The 11,600-nt window shown below is 40.7% G+C and overlaps 1 protein-coding gene across 1 annotated transcript; it reads left to right on the top strand.

Annotated features, from left to right (window-relative positions):
- The first annotated feature begins 662 nt into the window (after positions 1-662).
- On the top strand, positions 663-2,300 carry LOC136483213 (putative auxin-responsive protein IAA29). Its single transcript, XM_066480266.1, has 4 exons — positions 663-852; positions 1,628-1,754; positions 1,884-1,945; positions 2,128-2,300. The coding sequence occupies exons 1-4, from the start codon at positions 663-665 to the stop codon at positions 2,298-2,300; spliced, it is 552 nt and encodes a 183-aa protein (XP_066336363.1).
- Positions 2,301-11,600: the final 9,300 nt, after the last annotated feature.

Here is an 11,600-nt window from a genome sequence, read left to right as displayed (position 1 = left end):
GAAGGAAAAAACCATATAATACAGACAAACCGGTTTCATCACCATGCTATGGAGTTTAAGAAAGTAACTTAAGAAAATCAGTTGATTTGTTTTCTACACGTAAAGAAGACAACAAACCGCTTGGCTGCATATGTACTGGTGAAGGTCAATTATTATGTAACATAAATGCAATGTAACATTTTTTTAAAGAGTAAGATATGCTGAAATTTATTCATAGGACATTAAATGTTATAGATATATACTTGCAAGTCAACCACATATTTTCAATTGAGCCCCTTATACTATTGAAAAATATATATATATGTGCAGATGAAAAGACTAGCTATCTTGCAATAAATTTTTAAAATACTATATTATACAAGGGTAGTTGTGAATAATGGCTATGCTAGCTGAACTTCATTTAATAGTAGGGTCACTCCATGTGTTATAAATACCCACAGTTGGCATTCGACTCGGTATGCCTATTGTGATCTGCACGGATATCATCTGTCAAGGTTAGGAGAAACCTTGCATCCCTACATTTCATTTGTTTCCATTTTTTCAATATTAGAATCATTATTCTCTCTTTGACACAAGATATGCAATTTTTCCTAGTGACAACTAATTTGGGCATCTTAATAGATATATATCAGAGTGTACTAGGAGTCGGGCACTAATCTCTTATGGATGAGATCAAGAGTATCAATACTTCTGTTACGCCTGAGGTTGAGGTGCGTCCTAGATTCTCACCATCAAGTTTTGTGAAGGTTTTCATGCAAGGTGAAGTTGTTGGGAGGAAGATAAATCTGGCCACTCACCAGAACTACGCCTCGTTGTCCTTCACCTTAAAAAGATTAGGCAACAACTATTCCAGTAAGTAAAACTTCTCCATACACATCTTTGGTCAATATGTCGATGTAGTTGTTCTTGATTCACTTGGATTTGTAGTATTAATTGAATAAATCTTTGACTATGATCCATCCAACTCAACATACTTGTTTACACCAAGATTGATATCCTAGTTTCTAACTTATATCACCCTAGCAACCAATTTATAGAGGATCTAGATTATAAATACTATCTAGTAATTATGGCACATATGTAATCTTCGAAGATCTTGAGTCAATTTCTTTCTTCTGATGTATGCAAAATCATGAGGGGCAAGAATTGACATTAGAGTATCTTGTAAAATTGCATCTTTTAATTGGGATCATGCACTCAGAGGATCTATTATATAATGTTTTGCTGATTTTCTCTTGAAGTGGAAATCAAATAGTAGACTACCATAATTGTGCATCAACTGTGAGCGTAGCTGGAGGTATGATGTGCACAGCTCCATTTCCTAGGTTCAAGTCATGTTTGGCTCTGTTTTTGGCACCTTTTTTTTCTTAATATAGAATTATAAGGTTAGGTGCCTCCCACTTTCTACTTTTACAAGTACTTACTCTATCAAAAGTGTTCTTCTATAGAGTAAGTGGTATTGCATTCACTTCCATTTTTCATGTAACACAACTATAGATTTCTTACAAAATCATTATAAATTTATTTAAGGACACACAACCACATACGTACATCATAGTTTAAAAATATATATAATCAAGCTCGAATATGGCAATACTAATTTATTCATTTTTCTTCAATTTTATAGTGCCATCATGTGAACTTAATGGGTTAGTAAACAATGAAGTTGATGGGGCATCAGATGACAACAACTTCATTCTTTTCTATGATAACGTGGATGGTGATCGTTTCTTCCTAGGGGAAGTTCCATGGGAGTGAGTCCTTCAACTTCTCTCTCTCACTCACTCTTCCTCACTCGATGTATATATGTTTTGTTTTGTCTCTCCTTTCCAAATTACCAACAATGCTTGTTATGTAAAAGTAGTAACAAGTTAATACTGCAGGATTTTTGTCATTTCTGTCAAGAGGATCTACATTGTTCCAGTTCCACAAGAACAAGAGAATGGTGCGCACAGTAACACGCATTACCTTACATGCTGACACATTCGTTTCCGAGTCATATGAATAAAAAACTAAAGAAGTTATATTGTATATTTAAAGCACTTAGTGCATCATAAGTTGTTATTATCTTATACAATGCCGAACTCGTTACAATATGTCTAAGGTAACAAAACTTTTTGCTGGCAGTTGCGGACAATGCAGAGGAAGAGGAAGAAAGAGAGAATGGTGATGGCAATGTTGCTATTTCTGCTGCTCCCCTAGATGGAGATGATGTCCCAGCTAATGATGATGATGAGGAGGTTGTTGATGATGGAGATGCTATGGCCAATACTCTTGCTGATGGAGTTTCTGAGGAGTAGCCAACAAATATGAAAAATAAGTGGCATGCAAGCATGGTTGTGTTTGAAGCCTAGGTGTTGCTTCGTAGCCAACACAAATTTCAAATGGACAACCGAAGTTTCTACTGCAGGCTTGTTTTGCATGGTTGAACTATTTTTAGTTAACTCATGATATGCGCACTTTACATAGTGCATGCAAGTTGGACACCGAATAAGCTGAACCTTATCATGCTATAGCCTGTGTTCTACCAGTTTAGCGATGTATCTCTTGGAAGCTTCTTGTGGCCTCAAGAACTAGTGCTTCTAATTGCTTTCCTTTATGTATTCTTTCCTCTCATGATACCTTGTTGTGGAAAAATTAAATACATGCTGACCACTGTCTAGTAATGGTCAAGATTGCTTGGCAACTAGTGCTTCTGACATTGTTTCAGGTTCTTCAAATAAAGTTCAGAAGCATTAGCAATAGAAAGGATTTTGCAGGAGGTCATGCAAAAGCATAACCTACACTTAAATTGAGAAGCTAGGACTCCCCAAGAATAATTTCTCCCAAAGTTGGCCCTCTGTGTAGTGCATCGAAGTTCCTCAACAACCAAGTCGGTCTAAATCAAGTGTAAGACGACCGTTCTGAAGTTTGGGCCAGGCTTGGGCCATCATCTTATTCTTGTAACACTCTACCTGATGTAGCCTTTTTTTTCCAGCACCTGCATTTTTAGAAATCTCTGGAACACATTCTCTATACATGGTAAGGTGTCACTTGGATGGACCATTTTTATTGCTTGTTCAGTGTTGAAATGTGCCCTTTTGACATTTCGATTCATGACTTTCCTCTTTGTGGAGTTGACCAAGTGCTTCTTGTCCATGTGGAAATACATGCTTTTGTGAAATTCATCTTTATCTATAGAAACTCTTATGTGTTTTGGTGGGACACGATTAAGTGGATACAATTTTGTGCAAAGCCCCGATCTCTTGTTGGTTTTCTATAGAATTGGGGGAAATTCTTTGAGTAGAACCAATTTTGTAAAACTAATTGGTGAACCATCAAATGCCTTGTTGAGTTTCCATCAAAGGCCTTGTTTGGATGCACATGTATTCATCTCAATCCACATGTGTTGAAGAGGACTGGAGTGGAATTAAACTAAGTTCCATTCTATTCCACTCCAACACGTGTGAATTGAAGTGGATACACATGCGTCCAAACAAGGCCTAAGCGATTTGTGCAGTTAAATCTGGAGCTATACATGAGTTATACCATATATCTTCTGTTGTGGCACTATCATAGTAAGTTGATTACATTAGCAAAAATTTCTCAATTTCATATTGACACATGAAACAATTATTTTTTTACAATCATGACTTGTTGATTATTTCTAGGACTTGCAAGTATTTAGTCTTCATGCTAGTGCATCACCTGTATTAAGTTCACACTATCTGGAGACTTAGATGAAATAATTGCAATTATGTGTTTATTTTCCTTGCCCCATATGGTAACTTGTTTATTTTATTCTTTTAAAAAAATCTCATTTGTAGCAATCAAACGCTGCTGGTTTAAACATGACTTTTCATGCCATTCTCTTTTTTTGGCAGATTGACTATGTCACACATAATACAATCATCTTATCTTTGTTATTTGTTTTTTATTGGACAATTTCAGGGCCATTCATCATCCAGCAAGTGACTATGTCCAAGGAATAAATGACCTTGCTATGCCATGCTTGGTCGCATTTTTATTGGAAAGCCTATAGGGCAACATGGACACCTGGTCTACGGGCAATCTTTCTCCACATGACATGTCTAACTACCAAACAGACTATTATTGGTGTCTTCGATAACAGTCTGCTTCGATGTGAGAAAAATGTGCTGTGGCGAAAGAGTGCCTTATGTTACCTTTGCGCAACCAGGAATTCAGAGCCCTTTTTAGACTGAAGAAACTTGTTCATCATAAAGACGGTAAGTCGGTAATGTTCCACTGAATCAGCCTTTTTTTGGAAATTTGTTTTCCTGCTTATGAACTGTGTAGTATTTAGTGGCTCTTAGCACTAAAAATAATTGTGGAAATGAGATCTGCTTGTAACCTTACAGAATTATCTTTCCCCATATATACTGGAAAAGCACCTTTTTTGGACATCTTATTTTGGGTATTTGCAGAAGCAGTGTCAAATCACAATTAAGAACAATGACTAGAGTTTCTTCAGTCTGTTGGTTCAGTTGCATTATGCTACGGGAGGTTTGTCTTTCAACACCTAATTTTGCACTTCATACATATACACACACATTAAATTGCTATCTTTCCACAAAATTGCAGGTACCCTTTCGTCTTGTCACACACCTGTGGGATACATATCCTGCTGAAGGAGACTGTCTATCATATCAATTTCCGCCCTGTTCGTTTGGGCTGGTTTGGCTTATAAGCCATGACTGAAAGTACTGTTGGTTGGTTTGGTGTGAGAGAAAAATATTGTTCGTTGGCTGATAAGCCAAATACGACCAAGCGAACAGGTTGTTCCTTGTTTACATACAGTAAGTTATGACACCCCTTACTGGTAACTAGTTTGCGCAAATCATTATCGAGTTGTTAGAACCTTCACAATACCAACACTTCAGATCACGTAACGTTGAACAAAAGATCCTACTTGAGTAAATGTTTGACATACAGGGTCACCTTAAACTTAAGAGAGGTTCACGTGCTTTAAGTACACACCAATCGCGACGTCTCTGTCATGCATGCTAGATTGTTCAAGTTTCTGATGTCGAGTTTCAACCCGTTTTAATTCATTTGTCCTCCACAGTTGTAAGACAAGCTGCGGAAACTGGATTTCTAGGAGATGGGGATGGTGATGTTCCTCCAGCGCCTTCCAACTAGGACCTGAGCGCAGGATGAGCCCTGAGATTTGGTTTCGGGTTTAGAACATAGATTCATACATGTTCAAGAGGTCTGAGATTTGCAACACGTTCTCCCTTGTACCTGATAATAATACTACAGAGTTTCTTACCCAGTTATTTATATGAGATGCCAGTTCGTTGTCTGTGAATTATTTGCCGTGGCTGGATTTCATTTGTGTGATTTCCGCACAAAGCACAATGCGGACGAGTGAAAGATACCCATTGCAAATTATATGACATTTTGGTTTTTCTAGATACATCATTTTTGTTATGCACCGAGATATACACTATGTCTAAATACATAGTAAAAATAATATATCTAGAAAAAACAAAATATCTTACAGATTAGAACGGAGGGAGTACATGGTGCAATCAAGCAGGTTACCATGTTTATTGGCCTATACCAAGTATACATTCATATCTATTTAAAAAAAATACTTTAGTAGAAAGATAAACTTGAAAACCGATCGTTGGGCCAGGTTGTGTTCTTTTCTATTTGCGGTGAAATAGGGATGTGAAAGATACAATATTTATTTCCTCATATACCAATATTTATTTTGTCTGCCACAACTAGTTCATTAATTACTACTGCTACGTGGGCAGATCTTACCCTTTTTGTCTGTGTGCGGCGGTGGCCGGGTGGATTTCAGACTTGCAGGCGTCGTGACAAATTTGCATTAATGTTCACTTTCATGGAGCAGATGGAGAAATAGTAATGCTTATTTAGTTCTCAAAAAATTTTCTAAAAAAAGTGCTACAATAGCCATCACATCAAATCTTGCGATACGTGCATAGAGCATTAAATGTAGACGAAAAAAAACTAATTGCACAGTTTGGTTAGAAATTGCGAGACGAACGTTTTGAGCCTAATTAGTTCATGATTGAACACTAATTGCCAAATAAAAACGAAAGTGTTACGGTAGCCAAATTCTTAAAATTCGCGAACTAAACACAGCCATACGTCCAAAAAATGCGATAGAGAAAAATGCGATGGAGAAATAATTTCAATCTCTACGACCGTGCAGTCGAGATTACAGTGTGTATTCCTCCAACTTGCTACATCTTTTCCGTCCAAAAAATTTGTTACATTTTGTCATGTCCATCAGCCGGATGCATTTCCTGTGCCCTCCTTTTTATTTTCAAAAAGGTAGCTAGGTGGACAGACACATTTTGTATTTATCTAGGACACAACATGTGTATTATAAACCATGTTTTGCACTAAATCATTTTTTTTTCTAAAAAAATGGCAGTGTTCCGTATTTATTTATTTTTTTTTAGGAGAGTGGAGATGAGTTCTGTTGGAGATCAAAATATGAAGTGGAGGCATGTGACAAAGACATACAACTAGCACAGAAGAATTCGATACTACAGTTTGTCACGTACTATGCAGTGGGCTGGGCCTGCATCAGAATTTGATAGCGCTGGATGTGGGCTTCGGCCTACTTCGTCCTCGATCTCCCTCGCTGATCCCATTCCCTGCTGTTGCTGCTGCCTAGCCCAGTCTCGCCTCTAGTTGCCCTCAGATTTTATACCCAAATTGTATCCGAATTTGTACCACAACCTCCATTTGTTATCGAGTTGAGGCGTGAAGGTTCGTAGCAGACCAATTTTTGGAAGGGTGGCACATATATATACAACTTGACGGGATGCCTGGCCTGCATTTAATTCCCATCCTATACATACATCGTCAGTACGTTTAATCACAATCATCAAACCCATTATTAGCAACTACTCCTGATAATATTAACAGCAGGACTAGCGCATGGACGTTCGCGGCTGCTCGTGAGCGGACGGTACGGACTCAGCTTGCTGTGAGCCACCACGCGGGCATCGTTGGGCCCACCCGAGGCAACCACCTCTACAACAACCCAGATCTATTTTACAATATCAATATGAAACACTTAAAAACATAACTTTAAAACGTTTGAGAGACTTGAAACACCGTGTTCGCCACGTGGCCACGCCTACTTGGTGTGGATTGGAGTGGCAACGGCGGAGGAGGAGGAGGTTGAGGAGGCCTAGTCGAGCGGGAGGGCTGCCTCCTAGAGGGCCCCCGCAATGAGCGTCATCTCCTAGGCTGCCTCCACGTCGTTCGCCGTTGCAGCACCCTCGCCACCGCTGACAACACGAACCCATCGGAGCCGACCGACCAGGCAGCGACGGCGTGGGGACGGACGTGGCCGTGCCTGTGTGGGTGGTGGTGGGGTGAGGGAGGAGATGGGGCCCATGGTGCAGCGCAAGATGGAGCGCGGCGCGGGATTGAGGAACCAAAGCGTTGCGAGCGGCATAGGGCTTGAGCGAGTGACGGGTGAATGCAGCAGTAGCGTCGCGGGCGAGATGGGGCTTGACCGAGCGACGGGTGAAGGCAGCAGCTGCTAACACGGAGTGAGGCACACGGTGTCTGGGCGGGGACAGGGATGGAGACGCCGCAGGGAATATATCGAGCGGACAATGATTTTTTTATTATTTTTTTGCAGGAGTGCGTCTGGGATGGACGCCCTTGTCGTATCAATATCGTAATATTAAACCATGTGAATTACAGTACTAGCAGCTGTGCCGATCGGCGTCGCCGGCCGTCTCAATGTCCAACAACTGCACGGCTCAACAGGCCAACAATCAAACTCTGCCTCTTCTTATTCGCTTGGTAACCAAAATCTCATGTACACGTTTGTTAAGCAAAAGATCCTTGAGTCGAGTGACAGGAAAACCCAAATCCTTTAAAAATAAATCAGAGGTGTGCCTTTTCAGAGGAAATCAAGTCAGGTGTGCTTTACCTAATCACTATAATTTACTACTGCTACTAAACATAACAACTTCCGGATCGACACGGGGTTCATAAAAGAATTGAACTTCCACAAACGTTGTGTGGCCTTAATTAAATTTGTTGCCAGCGCCTTTCTAGTTTTGCAATGTGGAGTCCTTTCGTTTAACACAATTCTATCCTGTTTAATTCACTCATTTTCGTTTGAGGAACCACCAGAGACATAACCTCAACTTAGTGTGCCTACTACAAAGTTTTACGGCGTGCAATATATATATGCTATTTATGAGAGCAAGATTGTCTCATGATACCATCATTTATGACCAACCCTAAATCTCCATCTGATATATACTCCTACACAAAATAGTTGACTAATCAAATTGATTTGCTACGGAAACCGGGATGAGTGAGGTATACTCCTGGTTAATTAGACTAACTGGTTCTGAAGCTAGTTGTTTTACAAAACGTATTAAAGCAAGCGTACAAACCGATCGTGATGGCCATTTTTATATACTTCTTTCATAAAAAAGAACGTAAATCTCGTTTTGCTAGGAGTCAAAGGATTTTAAGTTTGACTAAATTTATATAATATATTATCAATATTTGAATCTCTAATTAGCTGGTTTATATTATGAAAATATATTATGTGGTTAATCTAATGATACTTATTACGTATTTTAAACATCAATGTTCATTTATATATATTTGGTCAAAATGAAGATTATGTGACTCCTGGAGAAGTAAGATTTACATTCTTTTTAGTAGTATTATAGTATATTGTTGCGTCCGCACAGCTGTAGCAAAAGATAGTTCTCTCGTAACAAAATAGCTTTATAAAAGACCAACGTCTTTCATAAACAGTGCTAAACTGCAAAACCTATAACCACCGTATGCTAAAATATCAGTAGTTTCTTCCTCCGATGCTCAGGTGGCACTGACCTGAAGATCAAATCTAGCTAGGTAGTAGGTTTCTGATCTCGTACGAGAAAGAACAAAACCAAATGGAATCTAAGATCTGACACTCCGGTGGTTAAAACGCTCCCAACCATGCGTAGCAGATTGACTGCCTGGCTGGTTCGTTGCTGGGTGAAGAAGTACTGCTAGTTTGTGTGAGAAAAAAATACTATTCTAACTGAAAATTTATGATCGTTTACGATCGTTTCACTCCAGCCGAACAAGTTGTGACCCGTCACCACAATGACACCAACGACCCACGGACAATACTACTGACAAGTTCTTTAAAAAAAAGAGAGAATACTACAGACAAAGACTACACAAATGCCAAAATGTGAGGTCAATGCATGCTCTCTCTCCTCCACGTCAGTATTTGTTTGGCTATAAACGAATTATTGTACCTGTTCTAATCAATTGATGGGGCTGTGGACTATGGTGGAAAGGTGGCAGGACGAAGGAATTCGCTACTGACCTTTCAGGAAAAAAATAAATATTTGAAGAGAAATAGAATGGATGCTCAAGCTATTAAATGTTGATGACGTGGATCGCTCTAGGATTAGATAGAATTAGTAATGGGGTTTACCTTATAAGAGATATAGATAACGTACGTGTTGTTTATTTAGAAGTTGTGATATTACATAATATGTGAGTAATCCTTAGTGTATGGTTGTACGGTGGTTGGAAAAGCGAGAAAAAAATCAGACATTATAAGTCAAACGGAAGGGTATGTACAACAAAAACAGTACTGCAATGACTTGTGACGATGTTCACTTGGGTCATCGGGTTCGTACAACAAAAAGATCTGTGCAAATTCTCCGTTTTAAGTCTTCATCACAAGTACACAGACCATTGTACCGATAGTTAAGGCTTGTTTCGAATGCGCCGCAGAATTTTTTTCCATTTCTGCATAAAATTCCTATAAAATTCTTGTATTTCAAATAGGCCATACTAGCGGCCGACGCCCGGATGCACATGCGCGTCTGGATGCCCGCACACACACCCACGTGCTTCGCGCCCCGCTCTAGCTGTTGTTGGGTCCTTGCATGCTGCTGCTGCACCTAGTGGCTTGCCGCATGTGCTGCTGTTGTGCCTGTCCGCGTGCTTCGTGGTCTACTCCTGTTGTTGCTGCATTCGCGCGTGCTGCTGCTTCTGCCACGGGAGAGCATGTGCGTGGAGCCCGCCCAGCTGCATGCGAGAGAGAGGGGGGTGGGAGCACAGTGGACGTACCCGTGTTGACCTCAGCTGCAAGCTCCACTATGGGGGACTAGGCCTGGTGTTGCAGGGGCGTCTGGTTCTGCTTTCGTTGGGTGCAGACCCACTTTGGTGCTCTGCATACGCGCGTGCACTTTGACCAGGGAGTGCTCGGCCATTTGGCCACTGGCCCTTATGACAGAGATAGGCAGTGTTGGATGGGTGCGTGTAGCGCGTGCATGCCTGCAAATCAAAGCGCGTGGGGAACAACACCCGCTGGAACATACTGAAACTAGGTGAAACAATTGAAAACATACGTTTGTAACATATGCGTATAACCACTGCAACATATAATAACATCCAGATAAAACACTTATGATACGTCTAAAATAGGTTAAACATTTGAAACATACATTTGCAACATACGTATATACCCACTGCAACATATGCAGCATCCAGATGAAAACATGCAACATCCACATTTGGAAAACACACTTGCAACATACGTGCATAGCCACTAAAACATATGCAACGTCCAAAAGAAACACTTGCAACATATGCTTCAAACAGCTGAAACATTTCAAACATACACTTGCAACACACATCTATAGCCATTGTAATATGTGCAACACCAGATCTACTTTTATAACATCCAGATGAAATATATGCAACATACATCTGAAACGCATGAAACATACGGTTGCAACATATGCTCATCTACTTGCTGCCACCCATTTAAGGTTGACGCAGGCGCGGGGGTGCGCAGCGCGAGGCGTGGGCGGCACGCTGCGCGAGGCACGAGCCACCGACGGCGTGCATGAGGCACTAGGTGCAGATGACACGTGGCGCGAGGCACGAGCGAGGTACACAGCACAAGGTGGGTCCATCATGAGGCGTAGGGGCCCACGGCGCAAAGCAGGTCTAGCACGAGGTGCAGGGGCACGCAGCACGAGGTGGTTTCCGTCCCCGTGGAAGCGTCCAGTTTTTTTTAATAATGGGCCGGTCAGACGTGGTCCGCAGGCTCAGTGAAGGCGTGTGCCTAGCCGGCCGGACGCTCGGTAGAGAGTATTACTGTTTCAAACAGGCTCGGATTTCTACTAGCGGTGGTATTGGCCAAATGACAGTACAAATTTAGCATTTTCATTAATGGTTTGGTTAAGTCGATAAACAAAATTTTCACTGACAGTTCTCTTTACAACTGCAATAGAAACTAATTCTAAAATGACATCACAGAAAAATAAGAAACAAATTAGCGCCCAGGAAGCACCACCGAAGAATCCCACACACCACACGCAAGTCATGATTTTCTATCCGAAAATATGCACTTGTGTGTTTTCTGATACTTAAATAAAACACAAACTAACTGTTAAACTCCAACTGTTGGGGGACGCCCTGTGCGCGACACCCCACCCTCGCTTTGTAGAGGTGGCTCTAGAAACTTGACTTCTAGATGTGGCTTTTGTTTCTAGCCGTCTCTACCAATTAATTTGTAGAGGTGGCTAGAAAACCACATCAACGATTCGTTGATTTGTAGA

Source organism: Miscanthus floridulus, chromosome 9 (assembly GCF_019320115.1).
Source record: "Miscanthus floridulus cultivar M001 chromosome 9, ASM1932011v1, whole genome shotgun sequence".
NCBI classification, from domain to species: domain Eukaryota; kingdom Viridiplantae; phylum Streptophyta; class Magnoliopsida; order Poales; family Poaceae; genus Miscanthus; species Miscanthus floridulus.
Note: the sequence above shows the minus strand (reverse complement) of the source record. Positions and strands in the feature narration are given on the sequence as shown.

Excerpts from the sequence above, each read along its gene's own strand:
- LOC136483213 (XM_066480266.1), top strand. The coding sequence starts at position 663 with ATGGATGAGATCAAGAGTATCAATACTTCTGTTACGCCTGAGGTTGAG. Across the intron at positions 853-1,627 it reads ATTAGGCAACAACTATTCCA|TGCCATCATGTGAACTTAAT; the intron begins GTAAGTAAAACT and ends TCAATTTTATAG. Across the intron at positions 1,755-1,883 it reads CTAGGGGAAGTTCCATGGGA|GATTTTTGTCATTTCTGTCA; the intron begins GTGAGTCCTTCA and ends TTAATACTGCAG.